Source organism: Opisthocomus hoazin, chromosome 8 (genome assembly GCF_030867145.1).
Source record: "Opisthocomus hoazin isolate bOpiHoa1 chromosome 8, bOpiHoa1.hap1, whole genome shotgun sequence".
NCBI lineage: Eukaryota > Metazoa > Chordata > Aves > Opisthocomiformes > Opisthocomidae > Opisthocomus > Opisthocomus hoazin.
This window is the reverse complement of record NC_134421.1, coordinates 57,782,311-57,805,870: the sequence shown is the minus strand read 5'-3', so window position 1 is coordinate 57,805,870 and position 23,560 is coordinate 57,782,311. Positions and strand designations below refer to the sequence as shown.

Here is a 23,560-nt window from a genome sequence, read left to right as displayed (position 1 = left end):
GAGCTGGAGCAGCGCCGGCTGTGGGGAGGCTGTGAAGCTGGACGTGCGCCGCTGGGAAGGCCGACAGGTCCGTACCAGGCACGGGGGATTGCTGGGAAAGCGCGCGCCTCGGAGACGTCCTAACGCAGGCCAGCACGTCTGAACGGGCTTCATAGCGCTGAGAGAACACCTCTGCCTTACAAACCACAGGTAATGGCTGAGCTTTCAGAAAATGATAGCAGTTATTCAAATAAATTATAGCCCCTGTGAAGAAGATAAAAATTGCAGTTTCAGATAAAAAAAAAATTACTAGGGAGCGTGCCTTGATGAGAAATTGAGGCAACCTGAAAAAGAAAATCTGTTTAAGTCCAGCCTTAGGAAGTGGGCAGCGAAGTGGTTTAATGATAGTTACGCATTTCAGAAGTCTGGCTGTGCGAACCACTTCCCATGTATGCAACTGGTATATATAAAAGACAATGCTATTCTCTTCCAAGTACAGAAAAGTCCACTGAAATTTCTGACACACTGTTTTTAAAATGGCATAGCCACAGACCTGCAAACAGTTGAGCACTGTAGACCTTTTAAAAATGGCTCTTAGCTTCAAAAATAAAAGCCAGCAGAAAACACAGCCACTAGTTTGACAATGAGAACAGAGGCAAAGATGGCAACGAAGTCTCATCAGGGCTGGGTGACACACATCCCTTCATCTGTAAAACCTTCCTATTACAAAGTGTAGATGTAAAAGAAACCGACCTGGAGGGAGTAAGGGCTGTCTCCGAGGGAGAAAGCACAGCATCTTAACCTTATAAAAGCAAATCTACTGCACCATTTAAGGAACAATCTCCAGCACAGCTTTAGTCCAAGCCTGGTTTGTAATGAACAGGATCCCTGCACGCAGCCAGCATATACGTAAACACACACACACTTTATACATACATATACATATACACACACACACGATATATAGATATAAAGATAGGTAAGTAAAGGTGTGTGGATATATAAGAAGCAGATGTCAGAGGGCGTCTCCCTGCCACCTTTACTAGGAACTTTTTTAGAAGGAAAAAAATATAACCTAGAAACAATATTATCAGAAACTTTTATTTGTTGTGATTTGTAGCTTCATACAAACACTGAAATGAAGAAGCAAGCACTTCGCATTTTCAATCTGCAGGCAAAATACAGAAACACGTAAAAGATCTGTCAGTATTAACAACCAGACAATGAAACAATAGATCTGCCATAGAAGGAAGATTAAGCATTTGGGTTTGTTTTTTTCTGGTAAAAAAATAATAAAGTAGTTATTTTTAAATTACGTTTTTTCTATGTGTGCAGATGTGCTCTTTTTGTTATTTCCCATTTTTCTATTTAGTACAAAGGCTCATTTGCCTGTTAAAACAGATAAGAATTAGACAATAGTCCTAAACTAAAAGCCACTTCAAATATGTTTTGAAGTGAAACAGAAACTTTCCACTACCTTCAAGAGAAGCAAAGTCAATCCCAAACTACAGAATCCTACGGACATATGGTGGGAAAGCCAATCTAGTTCCTAAGGTTTATATTTACTAAGCTATTGTAAAATCCTGTGTTAACAGTTGGAGATCTATAGAAATCCGTAGTTAGAGACAGCAGTAGATAGACTGAGATCCATAGTTAGTAATAATTTAAAGCAAACAAATAGCAAAAAAATATTTTGTCTAACAAGGCTAGAAGAATCAAAATATGCCAATGAAATGAAACACAGTCAGAAAAGGATAAAACTTCTGCATTCCTTACGTGCCGTTCTAGCTGGTCACTGCTTCTCTCTCTCCTTCATTATATCAATGTAGCTCAGCACCTCTAGAGTCCTTCTGCCAGCCAAACTCAGGTACTCGGCCTCAGGAGAAAACGGCACTGCTCCCATCGCGCTGCTGGTGCCCGCAGGCCGCAGCACCTCAGGGGCTGCCATTTTGTGCCCTCCAGCAGTGCTGGGAGCAGGAACCCCCCCTGGGCTGCGGGCAGCAGGGAGGGAGCTCCCGCAGCTGCACACCTGCAGGGTGCCACACTGGGTGGACACATCCACCTTCTCTACTTCCATAACAGAGCTCTCAGTCTGCGACCAAACATCGCACCTCGTGCTGCGAGCCACATGCTGTCTGTTAAGGGCTTGGTGTAATGAGCTGCACTCAGGTGGGGCAGGGTGGTTTTTATTTTCCTCCTCTGTGGCATGTAAAAGAGAGTCTTTCTCCTGCAGGTGGGTTGCTTCCTCTCTAGGCAAAATACTTCTGGGCCGGAGAGGCACGGCTCTGGTGTGAGAGGTCTTGGGGGACTCTGTGCTGGCTGAGGCTGAGATGAGGCTGGCATCACCTGTCTTCAGGGACCGTTCATTCGGGTATTTCTTCTTTTTAGCTGTGTCTTCCTCTTCAGACTGAACAGATTTGTGTAAATGCAACTGTTTAAATAGCTCAGTAACTAAGGACTAAGTTAATGACTAACTAATAACTAAGTTAATGAAATAAACAGAAAGGCCAGAACCGTCTGGTTTTGGTTGTTTGGGGTTTTTTCAGTCTTTCTCCAGGGGTGTACTCCTGGCCTTTGTTGAAGAGAAGGTGGTTAAGGTGGACCTTCACTCTCAGACAGAATTTATATTGTGACATTTTTGCGCTCAAGAATGGCTGAAAACACACCGTGTGTCAAATCCTCCTGCCTTACAGGCATGTAATGTAAGGCAGCTACACATCAAAGAAGAGAGCAGAAGCTTGCTTACCATCTTCCCACAGTCATATTACTGTCATTCCACATGGCCTGGTATTACCAGGAGACCAGACCACATGCCTGTTAAACTACTTAGGAAAATTTACAGCTTATCATTGCTTGTCTTCCTCATACATGAAGTTGCCTTGTACAAAATAAAGCCACAAATAAGATTCCAGCTACACCCACCCTTAGATGCACTCAGGCATAGAGATATCATGCAAACCCATAAAGGGGCAGTCCTCACCATGTCAGGGCTAGAGCTGATACAGCTCTCTGTCTGCCTTGGAGAGTAACTGGGAGACTGGCTGCTGAGTGATGACTCCACATCTGAAAAACGAGATGAAAAGGAAAGAAAGGTTACTCTCCAAAAATTCCCCAAACATCCAACTCTCAAGTACAGCATGCAGAATTAAACATTACTACTTCTGATGAAGTTTTAAGATACTGTTTAATGAATAAAGTGTTAGCAAGGTCAATCTAGGTCTTGGCAGTAGCCAGTTCTTCTCCTCTCAGGACAACACATCTTAACACAAAGCATGAGACCGACGCCCTGAAGCTTCAGCTATGCTTTAATTGCCAGCCTGCACTGGCAGCAGAACTGTGCTACCCAAAAGCAAGGTCAGGTTGGACAGGGCTTTGAGCACCTTGTTCTAGTTAAAGATGCCCCTGCTCATGACCTTTAAAGGTCCCTTCCAAGCCAAACCATTCTATGATTCTAGGAAAAGGAGGAAGGACTCTGCCAAGCAAGGGCAGGGAGAGAATGCAGCAAACTCCCTGCACGCTTTGGCTGCCATACAAGTTACATGGGCTTATGGCGATGTTTTTCTCTTGGAGGCCGTTAGGGGATCTTCTTCTCTGAAGTGGAGCCAGCACAGCTGATGCCTACAGCTACTGAGGGAGCAAACAGGACGTGGGATCTCCCTGCTGACTCCCCTCACTCTGTCCACATGTGGAATGACAGCATATAGTTTAGTGGAAGAGAATAAAGACTAGTAAAGACAAGACCAGTAAAATGGCACACATCTAATGAAGATATTAATTAACAGAGGAAACATGTCCATGATTTTTTCAAACCAACAGAGGTCTGCAGGAATAAAAAGAAAGAAAATGACTGGCATTTACTTGGCATTTTACTACATGGTGAAGTTCGTAAACTTGAGTTGTGGTGTTCAGCTTAATACTCTTGACCTCTCTCATGGAATTTTGTTGTTTGTTTTTTTTTAGCAGTTACCCCTACTTTCAGAGCTGGCTGTTCAGCTTTGGGGACAACTATGGAGGAAATGGGACAGTGAAAAATATGTGTGTAATACTCACCAGAGAGAAGTTAACCTGAATTTATCTCTTCAAGCAAAAGAAAATACAGATAGTTCTCAGTTACCTGCTAATGCCAGTCACCTTTATACAGCACTGTGAATCAAAAATACAAGCCCTCATCAAATGTAACATCCTAAAAAGATCAAAACCCTTCTCCCTGGATTTAAAAGTAACTGTTTCACTTTCACATGTAAAGAAAAATCTGATTTTTTTACTTAATAATGTATAAATGGTACTAACCCTTCTCCATCTTGTGAAGATTTGAACTCACGCCAGACTTATATTCTTTCTCTTGTGCTGTTGTGAACTTTTAAAAATAAGTAAGTGTTAATAGTGAGGGTTCAGCTGGATCAGCACCTCAGATTCAGCGTGGAAAATTCAGTTTCTGTATTACATAAAAGAGTCACTGCACCATACCACAAATGATTTTAAGAGGTACAAAACCCCTAAGCAATACTGTATCTACCTGGGTGACTTCTATGGGCAAAATATCTACAAGATTCTTTATATGTATACTGATATAAAGTTCCTTTATAATACTGAAGTGTCCTGCATATAGTTCCTGGGCACTCCCTGCAGAATCTGATCCTAAGGGTTAATGGGTAACTTACACACTGTATTTCAGGCATCAGCTTAGATGTGAATTGAACCATGAAAATTATGGACCTGAAAGCACCATCTATCTGAACCACTTAACTAGAAGCTGTTTTTTCCAGCTGCCCTAAATAAACAATGAAGGAAAAGAAGCTTCCACAAAAGTTAATTCGCAGAAGCTAAATACAGTTTCTAACTGTTGTGGACATTCCTTCTCCACCTCAAATGAATGGTGCAAACAGTAGGTTTGACAAAAAGTATGTCTTCTTAAGAAGTTACCTCTTCAAAGCCAAAGAGCTCGTTCTGTCTCCAGGCTGATTCTTTCACAGACTCATCGTCACTGAGGGATGCAAACACAGAGTTCTCTTGTAAGTGATTTCCCCTCCTGTACTTCTATTTTCTTTCTGAATTAAAGTAATTACTGTTGACTTTTTTGTCTTCAATTTTTATTTTGTCTTCAGTAACCACAAAATGCTTCCCACTACTGAGATCATTGAACTTATTTCTGAACCTGAGACTTAACACCAAAACAAATCTGTTTTTCACAAACTTCACTTCTATTGAAATGCAAAATGTAATACGAGAGATGCCAGAAGATAGTGCTGCTTTGTAAAATGGAAGGTGTTATGCATCAAAGTCTTTGATAAAACCGTCTTTTGTAGAACATGGGGCACTCACATATGCTAGCTTTAGTCCAGGGAAGACACTAGCTTCCTCTGTAGCCAGTGCAAGGAGACAGGGTTTTTCAGAGGTCAAGTCAGAGCAACAGCTCAACTTCAGGGACTCAGAATTGTCCCATGAAGCAGTCATTCTCTGTAGTTATTATAGGCAGATGAATAATGGTATAAAGGGCTGCCGGCACATAAGTTTACTGACTATTATTTTCATGGGGAAAACATGCGTCCTCACTAATACTGTTTAGAACTTTGCCTTCATGTCATCTTAGCAGGATTTCTCCAGCTCAGCAAGGTCTCTGCAGTTATCACTAGTTAATACATTGATAATTTCTATGGCACTCACCTTTTTTTTCTTGAATAGTTCTGCACATCATCTTTTAAGTTAATCCGATGATCATGGTGATTAGCAAATATCTCTAAAATAAAGAAGTAAACCTTGATTTTAAAATGCAATAGCATAAATGCAATTTGAAAATAAAGATTCTGTCAACTTTTAAAAATCATTAAATAACTGGATTTGAAACTAAATTACTGCATTCTGAAGATTCATGATGTTTTCGGTCAGGGCAGACACATCTCTGGTTATAAAAACTTACATCCTTAAAAGGAGAATAACAACCAGAATATATGTATTTAAAATACTGACACGCACCATTTTTTTCAAGGTTTACAGGTTTTTCTTTCTTTTCAGAGGGTATGAAGTAGTGCTGTTCCTCATGACAGTCCTGCAGGTGGGTTTTATGAGGGCCACTGGTTTTCTTGTAGCTTGCACTTGAGGCATTGTTACTTTTAAGTAAAACCTGTTCTGGAGCTGTGAAAACACCTTTAAGGTGTCTGTCCACTGAATTTTTTGCAGTGATTGTAGGATAAGCCTCTATAGTATCATAAGGATAATTTCTGTTGGTCATTTGATATCTATCATCAGGATCAATGAAAAAAATGGCAGTACTGCTTTGGTTAATAAAAGGATTAAAATGCTTTGTGGAAGGAGTATTATGGATTGGCTGTCTCTCATCTTCAAACAGTGCCAGAAAGGAACAATTGCGTCCATCTTGGGGAGATTTAAGTTCTGCAGTTTCTTCCACAACGTCAAACAATAGTTCTTTTATTCCTTCACTGTTTTCTGATTCATTACTGGTCATTATCACAGGATTTTTCCTGGTGGAATTCATACAGTCTAGCCTGGGGGTTGGCGGTGAGGTGGAGGGGGGAGTAGAAAAGAAAAAACAGTTTTCTCAGTACATAAATAAGAAAAATACTAACTGCTAACAAAACAAATCGTGATAACTTGATGATAAAAATCTCAAAGACTTTACTGCTCATCACATATGCTTTTGTCCCAAATGTACATTATTTCAACTGAAAAACTGTCCTGTATTTTATTTCACTTTATAGTAAGGTTGATTTAAAAGGGGTTCTGTTTCATGACGTCGCCAAACATACCAAGACATGAAGCACGTCCTCCTGAGTAGGCAACTGTGATTTCTAAAATCAGCCACAGTATGTCACTGCTGCTCCACCAGCCGACCAACGAAGGCCACTTGGGGGGGGGGGGGGGGGGGAGAAAAAGAGGACGACAGCTTCTTCCGTTGACAAAAATAGTTTGTTCTTCAAGACTACAGCTCTTTCCTGTACTGAAAGCCCGTAATAAGCTCTGTGTACTGCTTAATTCCTGGTCTTTTTAGCAAGTGACTTCCACTTCTGCTTCAAGTCAGTAATCCTTATTCAGCACAGACCTTTTCTATTCCACTGCCAGGAGGCCACTCAGACATTTTGTTTTGCCCATACTCCCCAGTCCCACTTCTGATAGTGGTGATTTTGAAGATGCTATCAGGCTAGCATCATCAGCATGAAAACTATCATGCTTTCACTTACTGGGCTCTTAATCTAACATTTTTACTGCAGTTTTCTAGGCTTGATTTGCTGACTGACCTTTCAGAAAATCTGAGCAAAATGTTGAGTAGCTTCTGAAGCATGGAGAATTGGCAAAGGCGGACGTTCAAAAAATGCCCTTTCTTTAAAAAAATCTAAGCATTGTTATCAATGGAACTTGAAACTGAAATGTAGTACAGAAAACTCTTACTGGAGAAAAATTCTGTAATGTTTCAACCAGCAAATACTTGGAAGATAAAAGTCCTAGAGAACTTAAAGAAGAAAGTATTGTCCTCTACTTACAGAAACCTCCCCAGAACAGTTTTTAAAGGCTAAATACACTAAAGATTGTTTCAGGGGAAACTTGGATAAATCTGCGTAAAGAAGGTAAAAACATATTGTGAAGCAATTCAGAGGCTCCTTCTTCACTCCAACTAAACATTTTGTAATGCCAAGTAAAAGTTAATAGTAGGTGAGGAAATAAGACATCTAAAATTTTTAGTTAACGTTTAATGATCTTGAGGTGCCACAGCTCTCAGATGTATGCACATTGATTACATCATCAGTATGTTACAATTACATTAAACAATTGTGTAAGTTTATACCTTACTTTTCACATACAGTGAAAGAAACTCCCTTCCTAGGAGGACTGCCAGCTCTTGAGGTATAAGAATTTATGGCTACAATGGATGCAAGCAAAACAAGGATGATACAAAGAAATAGATCTGAAGAACAGATGGAAAGGAGATGTTGTCAGTGAGCCATGCATGGGCAGAGGACTAAGGGATGTGCCATAAGCAGAAGAGTGCAGGCCTGAGGGCTTGTGGAGAAATGAAAGGGGAGATGTGGGCAAGATAAGGTTATGTAGGGCTTTAATGCAAAGGTATTCATTGGGAATTCACCAAGATATACAGCAAGGTGAATGTTATCCTCATTTTAGGTTTTACTGGAGAAAGCCAGGAGATGCCAGGGGAGGAGAGAAAGAGAAAGTTACGGTGGCTAAGACTGGAAGCTGATGTGTTCATCTAGTTATGACGTGGTCAGGGAGCTCATCAGCCACTTGACTCCCCAGGCAAACAAGGTGTAGGTACTTCAGGAACAGCAAAATAATACATGGCCTTTTTATGTCTCTATCCAGCCAAAGCTGGAGACTGACAGGAACTTGCACCCAGACAGCAGACTTACAGAACAAACAGAGTAAAGACGAGCCCTGTAAGACCGCTAGATGCAAGGCAAGAGCCCCTAGAAAGAAACTGAAATAAAATGTTCAGTATAAATGAGTCTGGCCCTAAACCATCTGTGGTTAAAAAGACTTTTAATCAGCACACACAAAAAGAAATATATTCTAGATTTCTATCCATTCTTTTAAAAACAAAGTGTATATTCTCATAAAAGTATTACTGTACCAACTCTAAAAACAACAAAAAAAGAAGCTATAGTAGGATCACATACGAAAGAGAAAGAAGCAAAATGCTGTGTTGCTGGAATCCCAAATGGGATTGCTACAGCATCAAGGTCATCAGAAAAGCACTTGCAACAGTGACCAGAACTAATGAGAGCTGGGGTAGCTACCCTTACTGTGGCCGCTTAGTAAATCTGTGCTTCTCACTCGGGGTGAATTCAGTAACACCATTATGTTTGTGATGTTACAAAAAATACATCATGGTTACAACCTAAAATTCACATTTTACTGCCTTTCAGAAAATATAAATAGCTTGGTATGTTCAGTCTTTCCATCCAATTGCAATTTGTATTTGAAAAGCACCAAAAATTAGCGAAAAAACAAGTAGCAATAAGCTTCAGATTATCTTAGTATTTTTCTGACTCAAACTTGACTGTTCTTTCCCTCTGTAAAATGTAAAATGTAAAATCACTGCCTACCTACGCAATGGCTTAAACAGTTCCTGAGGCACTGTATCAGACTTCCTGAAAATACACTGGCTTGGAAGTTTTGTAATCCAAGGGTCCTGATCAGAACTCTTTCCTGGCTGAGAAAACAGTAGAAGCTGTCAAACTCTGAATATATATAATAGTTACAGTGTTTAAAATGTTAAAGTTGGGTTTAAAAACAATATACATGTTTTCCCACTATTTTTACTTCTTTTTAGCTTTATGGGAGAAGACCAAACCTCCTTACAGCCTGAGTTCTGCATAAGTTATACTTTTCCATATTTGTGTATCACTGTTAATACGCAAAATGTCCTTTGAGCACCCCATCCTCCCATAGCATCAACAAGCTTGACTGATAGACTCTAACAAGCTGCAGTTCCACTGAAGATCACGTAATCATAGAAAGCTGTTGTCTGGAAGGCACCTCAAGGAGGTATCTAGTCCAACCTGCTCAAAGCAGGGCCAACTTCAAGGCCAGCCCAGATTGTTCAGGATTGTTCCGGACAGAGGTTCCACAGCCTGTTTGGATGGCCTCTTCTGGTGCTTAGCTGCTTCCGTGGCAGTATTTTTTTCCTATACAAACAGAATTTCCGCTGTTGAAACTTGGTACTTTTACTTCTTGCCATTTCACTGTGTACCTCTGGCTCTGTCCCATCTGTAACTCTGGTTAGGCCGGGGAAGACAGAAGTTGATTCACCCCACATCCCCATAGCCTTCTCTTTGCCAGGCTATGAAAGCCCTCTTCACTCCATGTCTCCACATTCATCATGTGCTCCAACCCCCTAACAATTTTTGTGGCACTTCATTGGTTTTGCTACAGTTTGTTGCTCTGTCTCTTGTGCTGGGGGTCCCAAAACTGGACACAGTATTTCCAATGTGTTCTCACATATGCTGCTCAGAGGAAAATATCACTTGTCTTTCACTGCTGCATACGCTTCTCCTAATACAGTCCTCTATGTAATCAGCCTTCACTGCTGCAAGGGTGCACTGCTGACTCATGTACAGCTTGTTGTCCACCAGCAACCTTTGGTCCTTCTCTGCAAAACTGCTGCCCACTCAGTCAGTCCCACCTGCACTGATGTGTGGGATTATTTCTCCTGAGGTGTGGGGTTTTGTATTTCTCTGTGTCAAACCCTATGAAGTTCTTGCTGCCCTTTGGCTTGTCATGCTCCCTCTGAATCTCATTTGGCCTCATCTGGAGTACTCTGTCCAGTTCTGGGCTCCCCAGTTCAAGAAAGATGAGGAGCTACTGGAGAGAGTCCAGTGGAGGGCTATGAGGATGGTGAGGGGACTGGAGCATCTCTCCTACGAGGAAAGGCTGAGGGAGCTGGGCTTGTTCAGCCTGAAGAAGAGAAGGCTGAGAGGGGACCTAATATATGCTTATAAATATCTGAAGGGTGGGTGTCAGGAGGATGGGGCCAAGCTCTTTTCAGTAGTGCCCAGCGACAGGACAAGGGGCAATGGGCACAAACTGAAGCACAGGAAGTTCCATCTGAACATAAGGAAGAACTTCCCTCTGAGGGTGACGGAGCCCTGGAACAGGCTGCCCGGGGAGGTTGTGGAGTCTCCTTCTCTGGAGATATTCAAGACCCGCCTGGACAAGGTCCTGTGCAGCCTGCTGTAGGTGACCCTGCTTCGGCAGGAGGGTTGGACTAGATGACCCACAGAGGTCCCTTCCAACCCCTACCATTCTGTGATTCTGTGATTCTGAACAGCAGCCCTGCTACTGTAACGGTCACTCTGCCAATCTGGTGTCATGCATGAACCTGCTGAGGTGCTGAGACTGCATTCTGTCTCATTGTCCAGCTCTCTAATGAAGATGTACTGGACTCGCTATCAATTTCTGGGGATCCCTGCCATTACTGACCCATTGCCAATTATACTTTAGCCTACAGACAACTACTTTGAGCATGATGGTAACAGCCAGTGTTTTACCCATCTTATTATCCACTCATCTGGTTCATACCTCCCCACTTTGGCTACTAGGATCCTATGGGAAACTTTGTCAAAAGCTTTCCGAAAGTCAAGGTAAATAATATCTGCTGTTCTCCCTTATTGATAGAGCTAATCATTTCATCATAGAAGGCAATTAAGTTCGTCAGGCATGCTATGGCCTTGGTAAATCTATGCTGGCTGTTACCAGTCACCTTCTTGCTCGTCGTGTACCTTGGAATTGCCTCCAGGAGGTCTAGTTCCATAGTCCTTTCAGGGATAGAGGCCAGATGATACTTCCCCAGATCATGCTTGCATTTCTGCAGATAGCCATAACATTTGTGTATTTCTTATCACTGAGAAGCTTTCCTGATCACCACAGTTTTTCAAGATGATAGACATCTGCCCTGCAGTGGCGTCATCCTACTCCCTCAATATACTTGGATACACCCTGTCCAGTCCCACGTATTTCTTTATGTCCAGGTTACTCAGGATTTCCTAACTTGATCCTTCACTACTGTTTTGCACCACTCTCTCCCAAACCCTCTACTGAGCTTGAAGATGTGCCAGAAAGCAGACCTTGTCAGAAAAGTCTGAAGCAAAGTAGGTCTCAAGTGCCTTAGACATTTCCATGTCCTTTGTCACTAGCTCATCAACTCTGTTTAGCAGTGGACATAAATTTCCTTGTTTTCCTGTTGCTGATGACATACCTGTAGAAGTCCTCCTTGCTGCCCTTCTCACCCCTTGTGAGTTTCAGCTCTGGCCATCCTAATGCCACCCCTCCAAGCTCAGGGGATGCTTCTGTATTCTTCCTGGGTGGCCCATCCCTCCTTCCACACCTCCTTTTTGCACTTGAGCTCAGTCAGGAGTTCCCCGATCCAGCCAAACTGGCCTCCAGGACTTACTCATTCTCTTGCACAGTGAGGTGGATTGTCCGTGTGTTTTGAAGACAACTTTCGTGGGCTCCTTTGTCCTTCAGTTCAGCTTCCTGTGGGCTCCTGCCTACCCATACCCTGAACAACCCAACACCTCCCATTCTGAAGCCCTGAAGCACTCCTTCCTTACTTACCTCCAGAGTTTAAACTACCACTGGTGATACACGTAGAATTTGTTTTATTATTTTCAACAAATAATACATTTTCTAAAAATAAACGATATTATGAGACCCTCCTTATTTTTCCTATTACTTTTCTAAGGATGATTCTTTTAAGAATCCTAAAGTTAACAAAAAGAAAAAAACAGTAACATGCATCAGAACAAATAACTTTCAATCATTTCTTAAACTGAACTTGAGTTAAACAGCAGGGTTTTCTCAATCCTTTTAGGAGCATTGTGAATACTGTAAGAACTATGTTACTCACTGAGACACTCCATGATTGCAAATTAGGTCATGGCGATCACCTGGCATCATATGATACCTAGTTATACTAACCATACATTTAAGAAAGCTGTATTTATAACTGTAATACATTTCAGCTTTCCTTAACCAACTTTACAAGCCAGAAACAAAAGAAAGCCAGTGGTATGCGATTCACTCTTCCGTAAATACCGGTGATACTGAGCGCTCTGTGAGAAAAAGCTCAAGTTGAGCATAATTCATAACAATAAAAGAAACATATTGGTATATATGGAAAATTCATTGCCACTAGCCTACAAGAAACGTTGATAATTCATAATTATGTTTACCATTAGACTAATTCTACACCCCAAATAAATGAAACTTAGTTTAAAATATCACAAAACATTGATCAAACCTGGTTTTGCAGCTTCTCTTCATAGGTCTGTTCCCAAGTGTTGCCCATTAGGTTTGTGTTGAAATTTTCTTCTGAAAATTGTGTACAGTTAGAGGACCAAAAAACAGAAGAAGATAATGGACAGGCACTAAAAGCTCTTCCTATGTTGTCTTCATGTTCCATACTAGAGTCAGCATACATGAATTCTGTTACTTGTGATAACTAGACAAAACATAGCAGAGAGACATTTAATTCATCTAAACCTGTTTTGATGTAAGCATAAAGTTCAAAGTAACCAAACCTTTCTATATCTTTTACATCTCTACATATATACCACATGCAAGAGAAAATTTTCATGTATTCTGATACGATTTTTCATGAAAAACTTAAGGTAGGCTTATTTCAGGGAAACACATATGTACCTACTTAAGCTGAAGCACGCACACAAATGTTAATCTGAGGAGAGATGGGTATAAATACATTTTTAGCTTTAGACATGTAGGTAAATTATCTGCTGACTTGGTTCTTAAGTAGTAAAATGAAAAATATTTTACTCCATTGAGGAGAGAACTCCAGCATGTTGTGAGACCAACAACGCTATCTCAAGTAGATCAGAACACAAGGAGAAATTTGAAGGTAAAACTCATGAAATGGATGAGTAATCCATCTTATCCAGTGAAAGCAGCACAAACTACTAATAGACTGCAAAAGCCTTGTACATTAATTGCACAAAATATTTGTACCACAAAACTGTACATTTCCAGAAAGCTGAAAATTATTTATTTTATAGCCTCTCTTTCAGCTTAATAAAGTGGCTCTATCTTAATTACTTAAATTGGATATACTTCAATTTCTGAAGATTTTAAAAAGAATTCTTTTCAACATACAGGCCTTAGACTTTATTTTTTGATCCATACATTAAATTAGCTTTCTCTGTGTGCACACCGCAATATCACATGCTTTGATGAATTGATGTAAATCTGTCCATACAAGTGGAAGATGAGGAAAAACTTAGCTATCATTTTGATCCGTTATTTCTGGCCACACTAAATCTGAAGTACATCCTCTCTGTCTTCAAGAAACAGATGAAAAAGAGCCATAAAGGACGGCTGACTTAATGTGATACCCAAAAAAGTAGTGGCAGCTCAAGGTGATCTTGGCTGAAACACATTAGACAGCTGAACTTTTCGCCTGTACTAAGTAATTCTTCCTGACTCTACAGAAAGGAACTTCTGACACTAGAAAAACATCTGTCTTTCTCACTCTAGCAAAACATGCTCTGGCAACATGAATGGGCCAGGAATATACAGAACAATACTATGCAAGTATCTTTTGCAAGCATCTTTTCCTCAGAGTCCCATATGACATGAATAGCAGGAGTCAGTGGAGCTACATTATCAAGTAAGTCTGAGTAACCTAACCCAAGTGTCTTCTAACAGATTTACTAACTTGGTTGGCTTTTTACCCAACAGTGGAATGGGTCATAAAAAAAGGCCTAAATTCCATCTAGAGAATGTTTTTCACTGTAACCTCAATATATTTATGAACTTCTCAGATGTATCCACTGAGACTTGTACTGAAGTTCCTCTTAAAGAGTCACTTCTGTCTATGCTTCTCACGTTTCATCATTTCAGATTTCTGCATATTGTTTTTCATTTACTTGCTGTTGGTCTTAGTCTCTTTCCAATAATCTCTGTCCTTTGTGGCTAGTTTAGAGCACACATACTCTGAAGTATTTTGCAAAATGCCTAAAAGAAGGTGAGCCCTTTCAAGAAATATATGAGAAATAGCAGGAAAAAAATATAAAATATGACTGGCAAATAACATATCAGTATACCCTTAAAGAGGAAGACTTCACATGTTTCAGTATACATGAGATTTGGTCACTCTGAAAAATTACTTAAAAATGCAACCATTGCCACACATTCTTAGCTTCACATCAGTAAGAACAATAAACTTACATTGTGCTGGTATTTTACTTTCTCTAAGAGATGCTGCCTTCTGCTGTCCAATACTTGCTTTTGTAAACTTGTAAAATGAATAAAAACAGACTATGAAGTACAAGATAGAAGATCTATGAGATTAAAAACATTCTGAGTATTCATTTAAAAAAAAAATTAAGAGTATTTTTCCACACATCTTAAAAAGGCCTGATTCTTAAGCAGTTATGAGCAGCCAGTGTGTGAGCCAATCACTTTAGGTGTCTGAAGTTGGCTGGGAAAACAGTGTAAGTGGAAAATACTGTTTGAACAGCCTGCTCTGTGAGATAAACAGTGTACGTACATGAGATGAGTAAAGAAACATTATTTTTTAAAAAATCTCTCAGCTTTATTTACAGGTTTTTTATTTTGAATATGTAATAAATGTATACATATAAAATTTGTTCTCAAACCGGCTGATGGAGAAAGAGGAGAAGCCCTGTGATGAACGGGTTAACTTTGTTCATGAAATCGCATGTGGGTGTTACCAGTTTCTTTTGCAACTTAAGCTGGAGCAGCAGACATCCAGAGGAGTGAACAACCATTTGCTGATAAGTAAGGGAATGGCCCATCTGCTGATAAGCAAAGGAATGGCTTGGGTGATGAATGAGCAATGGCTTGGGGGATGAACGAGCAGACAGCAGGACGCCTGAGAAAGACTTCGGCCTTCATCCCAACGACCACCGAGAGGCAGACGACGACCACCTAGCAACTAGTCGCGCAAGCGCAGACACAACACGGAAGATACCAGGGGCCATGTACGCAGGAAACAGGAACTCTATAAAAAGGGGGGTTGCATCCGCTATCGGTGCGAACTGTTGGCGGAGCACTGGCTCCCCGGTCACCCAGCGCTGTCTTGTTCTTTTATCGCTTGTTAATAAATTGACTTTGATTAATGAAAAATTGGCTTCTCGATTTGAGCACGAGCGTCTATAACAATTTGGTGCCGTGACTCGGATCCAGGCCCTTTGGTGCGGACCCCTGCAGGGCAGGGGGCGCCCTGTCCACGGATAGCCCTGTTCTGGAGGGAGCCGTGGCCAAATCCTGGACCCACGAACCTTTCAAATTACGATAATTGAGCAAAAGAACCTGCAGTACCCCGTAATTTTTGTGCACGAAGACCCGAACGAAGGCTCCCGGACGCGTGAGTACTGTTAAAGGTTTCCGTTCGGTCGGGGTGGGTTTCCCGAGGTGCGATTGACTGAGACGTCCACCGGGCGAAGCGAGTGCGGACCCTCTTGTAGTGCGGTTCCCATTGCCCGCGAGGGCGTGGGCCACGAACGAGGGGAGCGCGTGTGTGAGTGTACGGAGGCACCTCGGAAGATGGGACGGGGGGAAAAGCAAGCCCTCTGGACCCATGGGGAGGGGGAGGAATACCCCCAGGAAGCCCTCTAGAGCTGATAATGAGGTATTGGGATAGCTCGCAGAGGAAGAAAAATAAGTCTAAAGAAAAGATGATGAAGTATTGGGCTAGCTCGCCAAAGAAGAAGGAAAAGTCTAAAGAAAAGATGATCCATTATTGTATTGAGATCTGGGGAGGGAAGCCTCTCACAAACCCCCATGTACTTTGGCCCATTTTTGGGTCATTTGAGGACTGGGTGTGCCAGCAATTAAGTATATGGGTGAATAGTAAGAGACCACCAACCAGTTCTGAGGAAAGGGAATACGCAAGTATGTGGATAGGATCGGATACTAGAACTCATTTATTCCCTTTTAAAAGAGAAGAAGAAGCAGAAGCAGGAGTTATATTTCGTATTGCCATGATTATTGTTATAGGCTGTGAAAGTTTGGTGTCGTGTGTTGTGTGAAGGATCATACCATCTAACACTATTATAACACCTAAAAATGGGGCCTTAATGTTTGTATGAAGTGCCGGGCTGGCCCCAGAATGTACGTGTATTATTGTGTTGTTATTGTGTGTTAAAAAGTGCTGGGTGAGTGATGGGGCGAGTGAGAGGCAGCCTGGCTGCAAACTTGAGTGTAGAGTTTTGATCCGCAGTTTTGTATTCTCTGCGAGGAGAGCAAGCCGGAGACTAAGGAAAGTGTGTGGCAGACTGTGAGACAGGGTTACTTGAATCAAGTATTAACCCTTGGTGTTCTGAACATTGGGATTTTTCATGTAACTCAGGTGGTTTTTTTTGTGGTTTTTTTGTGGGAAAAACGTTTGGGTGTTATTTAGAAACGATTGTCAGTGTGCATAATGTGGAAATTAGTCTGATTGGGACAGGGCTGATTGCTCAGGCGGACTTAAGTGATTGAGGAAATTTAGGAAATATTAAAAATCAGTGAAATTCGGACAATAAAAGTATAGCTACAGAGTTCTTGTTATTACATGGGAAGGGACATAGGACAGAGTAGCACTGTGGTCCCTCAATGTGGAGCTCATACTAGCTCCTGTCCACTTTGTCACTGATGTTGCCTATTTGTTCACACTCAGTGTTCAAAGTGTTAGAAGTACATTATTTTTGTCAAATGGAACACAGGGAAAGTCCCTGCAGGATACACCAGGAGAGCAAACCATTAAATGAATAGTGAGAAGTAAACAAAGTGGAGAGACAGTGGAAAAGAGCCTTTTAGGCTGTATTTTGGTTCACTGGAAAGATATAGGAGGACCACCAGGCAGGAGTGTGAACAAAAAGAGACCTTAATAAAGAATTGTAATCAGTGATGGCTTTAGTATAAATTAGATATTAAAGAAAATAGCTCCCTAATGGAACCCTGAATTATAATACTTTGTTGCAATTGATGTTATGTTGTCTCGGTGGTTAAAGTATAAAAGTTTGGTTAAAGACCTTTGGGCTGTATTTTGCATAAAATAAGAAAGAAGAACAAGAAAGTTGAAAGGATGTTGCTCAGCGTGTAGTATAGGGCAGAGATGTACTAAGTTGGATAAAATGAAAGATCCTGGAGGGATCATTTATCTGACGTGCCAGAACATTATTCTTTGGGCAGTCAGCAAGTAATGCAGAAAATGAGAGCAGCAGGAATTTGGAAAGTTTACTAGACAAGGCTTGAAAAGTGTTTAGTAACAGGGAGGAGGAAAAGAATACAGGCCCATGTCAAGGAGGATTGACAGGGACCTGGGGAATTTACCCTAGCAGATCCGGAGCTTTTTGGAACTAAGTGGGATCCGGAGCTTTTTGGAACTAAGTGGGAATATCATATCCCTTGGCATCCACAAAGCTCTGGTAAAATCGAATGAATGAACGGGAAAATTAAGAAACAATTGACCAAACTGATGATTAAAACTAAGATGAGCTGGGTAAGATGCCTTCCGATGGCCTTATTAAATCTGAGGACACAACCCCGGACAGATACAGGAATCTCCCCTTTTGAAATGCTGTATGGGATGTCCTATGACCTGGAAATACCAGCCAAACACCCCAAAGTTGAAGAAAGAGTATTACAAGAATATATCATTGAATTGATGAAGCAGAGGCGAGAACTAGTAAAGAAAGGATTAGTAGTACAGAAACCACCCCTAGATATAGCAATACACAGGGTCAAGCCAGGAGACAAAGTGTTGATTAAAGCCTGGAAAGAATTCTCCCTGATCGCTCGTTGGGAGGGACCCTTTTTTGTGTTGCTTACCACAGATAGTGCGGTTCGAGCGGCCGAACGAGGTTGGACTCACACTACCAGAATAAAAGGACCTGTTCAAGAATCTCGTGGGAGGCAATAGGGAACCCTGACAACCTGAAGGTCACCTTCTGGAGAAAGATTGATGAGTGAAGCCATCACGCGAAGGACTTAATGAATGGGACTGCATTCTGCCCAATTCCTGGTTGTATATGTTACCCTTTTGTTGTTTTAAATGTAAAGTGTGTAAGGACAATTGGTGGGTTCATTGTAGAGAGAGAGATTTTACCCCAAATATTTGTGAAGAGTGTTATTTGGCTAAAAGAGAATTAACAGAAGTAACCCTTAAATACGCAGTAAAAACCAAACAAATTGTCTGGAAGTCTAAAAAGTGGTGGGAAGTATACACAAAAGGCATAAATCCAAAGCTTGGTTGTCTACACTCTAAGGAGTATAGGGAGGCCAATCCGGAAATAACTAACGTGGTGTGCTGAAAACAAGTAAAACACCTGGCGTGTTTAGCCCTGGAAATAAAGAATAAAAATTGGGAGGCATATGACACTCGCAAAAGGAGAGAAGGGAAGACCCCTGAAGACTACAACTGCTGCCGAGAAGATAAAACACCTTGCTGCTCCAAGCAAGGGAGTAGGCAAAGGAGGCAGAGACGTAAGGAAATAGTGGGGAACTAAAACGTTCAATACAATTGCGAGAAAGCCCCCTAAATCTAGGTCCGGGATGGCACAATACACTCGAACCCAAACCTCCCAAATTAAAATACCTGAGAATAGCTACCACCACTCTGAAATGGTTACCATCAACCCACCAATTCTCCCAAAATGGGTATTAATACTTTGGATATGCTGCCCCTTAATGGCCTCAGCAAATGAATACCACCAACCTTTTAAATGGACTTTAAGTCGATTCGGAGATCAGAAAATTATCGCAACCCAGATAACATCAGGGGGACCAAGCTTTACTTCCACTCTATGTCAGCTGGTCCCGAGGCCCCGATGCTGGGAATACATGGGATTTTATATGTGCCCTAGTTCAAATCCTGGAAAGGGGTACTGCAACTCCCCTAATCAATATTACTGTAGTTATTGGGGTTGTGAGACCATAGCCCCTAGTTGGATACCGGGGGACGGTATAGATAAATACCTAAAGGTCCAGTGGGGTCCATATGGGTGCATCCCACCGCGAGGGTGGGAAGGACGTGGGAACTGTAAATACCTCTTTTTAAATGTTACCCAGCCCATGGATAGAGGGTGGATAATTGGAAGAATGTGGGGAATAAGGTATTGGGAACCTGGAACCGATAAGGGAGGAAGGATTTTCATAAAAAAGGAAAAAGTAGAAGACCCTCCCCAAGAGGCTGGTCCCAATAAAATCATTAATAGACCTAAAATAAGGACATTACCCTTACCGAAGTCGACTCCGGATCTGGCAAACGTTACAAAAACCCAAAAATAACATAAGTAGTGTTATAATACCCCCTACCGGTAGGAAGGAGGACCCTCCTCTTTGGAAAGTAATGCAAGCTACATATGATACCCTGAATAGAACCAACCCCAAATTAACTGATAAGTGCTGGTTATCTTATGATATAAAACCCCCTTTTTATGAGGCAATAGGGGTAAATGGTACGTATAATTTTAGCACTAGAAACGCTCCTCCCCAGTGTTCCTGGGGAGATAGGAAGCAGGGAATAACCATGCAACACGTCTCTGGAACAGGAGCCTGCATAGGCAACATACGGGGACCAAAATGAAGGCTTTGCAGCTCTTTCCTTCTCACAATGGGAAACACTGGCAAAATGTGGGTCATTCCTTCAGAAGGGACCCGGTGAATACGTTCAAGAACAGGCCTTACTCTGTGTATATCCCTAAAGGTGTTTAATGCTTCTAGCGAATATTGCATCCAGGTTATCATTGTCCCAAGAATATTATATCATTCAGAGAAAGTAGTCTATGAGCACTGGGATATAGGAACACCCCATATCATAAAAAGGGAGCCCATAACTGCCATGACAATAGCCACATTGTTGGGTATTGGGGCAGTGGGGGCAGGGACGGGAATAATGTCTCTTATCCAACAACAACAAGGTTTCAGCTCCCTGAGAGCAGCGGTAGACGAGGATTTGGAACGAATAGAAAAGTCAATTACCGCATTAGAAAAGTCTCTAACTTCACTATCAGAGGTAGTGTTACAAAATAGAAGGGGAATGGATATTCTTTTTCTACAGCAAGGGGGGGCTCTGTGCTGCTTTAGGAGAAGAATGTTGCTTTTATGCTGATCACACAGGAGTAGTACGAGACACTATGGCTAAACTATGGGAAGGTCTGGAAAAACACAAAAAGGAAAGGGAGGCTCAACAAGGATAGTATGAATCGTGGTTTAATCATTCTCCCTGGTTAACTACACTGTTGTCAACCATTGCCGGACCTTTAATGTTGTTGATGCTCACTGTAACCTTTGGGCCTTGCATCTTGAACAGAGTGATTGGATTAGTAAAAAGTAGATTAGAAGCGGCCCATTTAATGCTGTTAAAAAGGCAATACGAACACCTAGAGGATGATGAAACCAGTAAAGGAGAGACTCTAATTCTCTCTTTAGCCCGAAAGACTGTCGCTCGGTTTGAGGAACAAAATGGTAAAAACTAGAAGGGGGGAATTGTAATAAATGTATACATATAAAATTTGTTCTCAAACCGGCTGATGGAGAAAGAGGAGAAGCCCTGTGATGAATGGGTTAACTTTGTTCATGAAATCGCATGTGGGTGTTAGAGTTTCTTTTGCAACTTAAGCTGGAGCAGCAGACATCCAGAGGAGTGAACAACCATTTGCTGATAAGTAAGGGAATGGCCTGTCTGCTGATAAGCAAAGGAATGGCTTGGGTGATAAATGAGCAATGGCTTGGGGGATGAACGAGCAGACAGCAGGACGCCTGAGAAAGACTTCGGCCTTCATCCCAATGACCACCGAGAGGCAGACGACGACCACCTAGCAACTAGTCGCGCAAGCGCAGACACAACACGGAAGATACCAGGGGCCATGTACGCAGGAAACAGGAACTCTATAAAAAGGGGGGTTGCATCCGCTATCGGTGCGAACTGTTGGCGGAGCACTGGCTCCCCGGTCACCCAGCGCTGTCTTGTTCTTTTATCGCTTGCTAATAAATTGACTTTGATTAATGAAAAATTGGCTTCTCAAGTTGATTTGAGCATGAGCGTCTATAACAAATACATTTATTTACTCTCTCGTAGTAAGAGTACTGAAATCACTGGAATGCCAGGAGAAATTGTGAAACTTCACCTTAGAATGGTATATTTATGTTTATTTAATATGTCAAATATAAGATCATCATGAAATACCTTTTCCAGAACTTCATTATAGCTTAACTACTACTGCTTAGCTATTTTATACAAGTACCTGTTCTGGAGGTCATCTAAGTTTGATGTATGTTGTGTACGTACTGGTGACATGGGAAGCTCTAGGTTGTACCTCCTAACAGGTATTTTTACATCTTCAGTGATATCAGTGTGGACTGGCTTCCTCTTGTTCTCTGCAATGAAAGGAATTGGAATGTCAGCGCTGGACTTGGAGAAAGATTTGAGCTTCCTGAATTTTCACTAGAGTACAAAAGCTGTTGTTTTATGTTTCTTAATCCATTTAAAGCCGTATTTTTTTTCTTCTTCGTTATTAGCAATGCAAGAGCTCTGTTCTAAATGGCGTTCTAGTGTAAAATTATTTACAGCCAGCTGTTGTGTGTACACAGGCTGTGTTGCCCTCCCCAGTCACCTTCTAATTTTCCTGAGCATAGGACAACAAATTCTCCACAATGATGTGGTTCATGAATATGTCACAGAGGACAAGAGTTAGGACTCGAGTTGTAGAGATGGTTTTTTTAGGAGCCTAATGATGGATTTTAAGAAAGATACTCTGGGTACAACTGACGGAGTGTTCCAAATGCCCCGCAAAAGTTAGGAAAAAAGAAGTGGAATACAAATGGACTTGTTTAATGGCAAAGGGAAAAAGAAATGGATGTAGGGTAAAATTAATGAATGGAAAGAGGAAGTTGCACAAGTATACAAGGCTTTAAAGGTGAAGTAGGCAGTTGCCAAGATTATCGGATTCCTCTTATGTCCTGACTTTTTATTCAATCTTAATTTTTGTATTTACTTATATTTTTTATTTTAGAAATAAAACAACACTTATTTGAACATTAAGTTGGAAGAACAACAACTAAAACAATAGCAGTAACAGTTATGGATAACTGATTCTGTTAACTGTGAAGTCAGAACACTCTAAGCTCACCGGTGTTGTCTTTTTTTGTTGATATCTGGTTAACAACATATAGATTGAGGAGATCTAAACTGACTGCTGAACTTTTAGGAGATGATTCTTCCAGAAGCTTCATCTTTGATTTAAGTTTCTTCTTTTCAAAGAATTCCTAAATTTTTTAAAAGAGAGAATAAGTTCTTGACAGAAGCTTCAATCACATGTTAATAGCATATATAATTCTTTTGAAATTAGCATGCAAGACTTAGTAAACCATTTCTAACAATAAAATCACATGATTAAACCTCTCTGAATTCTCAAACCTTGTCTACTGTTATTTAGCTTAATTTTATTTCCTTGAAAAAGACTGCAACTATAATTTGGTCATATTAAAAATAAATCATTGTTGATGCCAAAAGCATAGTCCTTAAACATTCATGCCTCAGATTTTGTGCATGATCATTAAAAATGTATCTTTAAAATAAAACACATAGCAAAGTTCTGTGAGAAAAAAAGTCTTAAAAATTTTTAAACTTGGACTTTTTAGGCAGCTTATAAGCTAGTAGGCAAATAAATCAGCAAGATTGCACACACACAGCCGTCTGTAATGACACAAAGAGTTTATTGTTCTCCAAATTTGTCTTCCTCAACACAGAAATTAGTCTTGTGACCAAAAAAAGAGAGAAAAGCAAAGAAGAAAAATCTCTAAACTGGAATTTGGAAAGGCTTTTTGTTGCAAGGAACAAAAAGACATGACTGACACTTTGATTATATCAGGCAGATAATTCTGGAAAATTTAGGAAACAAAAATCTCCATTTTGTAGGAGACTATTAATAATCATCCTAAAATGATGAATAAATAAAACCAGTAAGATTTCTTTAGTTTAATCACAAGAGTGATACTGAATACTGCAGGCTATGCCAAAACACAAAATAGCATTGGCTTTACTTCTGAAATGTAATTCCTCTCGTGATTGCAGGTTACATGTAACTAATAT

At 41.0% G+C, this 23,560-nt stretch overlaps 1 protein-coding gene across 1 annotated transcript; it reads right to left on the bottom strand.

Annotated features, from left to right (window-relative positions):
- Window positions 1-1,771: 1,771 nt before the first annotated feature.
- REDIC1 (regulator of DNA class I crossover intermediates 1) lies at window positions 1,772-22,701 on the bottom strand. The gene is made up of 11 exons (XM_075427952.1): window positions 22,599-22,701; window positions 21,714-21,846; window positions 14,689-14,755; window positions 12,749-12,949; window positions 9,054-9,160; window positions 5,953-6,482; window positions 5,644-5,716; window positions 4,903-4,963; window positions 4,270-4,336; window positions 2,960-3,042; window positions 1,772-2,386 (listed from the first exon to the last, which is right to left on the bottom strand). Exons 1-11 carry the CDS (start codon window positions 22,699-22,701, stop codon window positions 1,772-1,774), a joined length of 2,040 nt encoding a protein of 679 aa, XP_075284067.1.
- Between the last annotated feature and the right edge of the window lie 859 nt (window positions 22,702-23,560).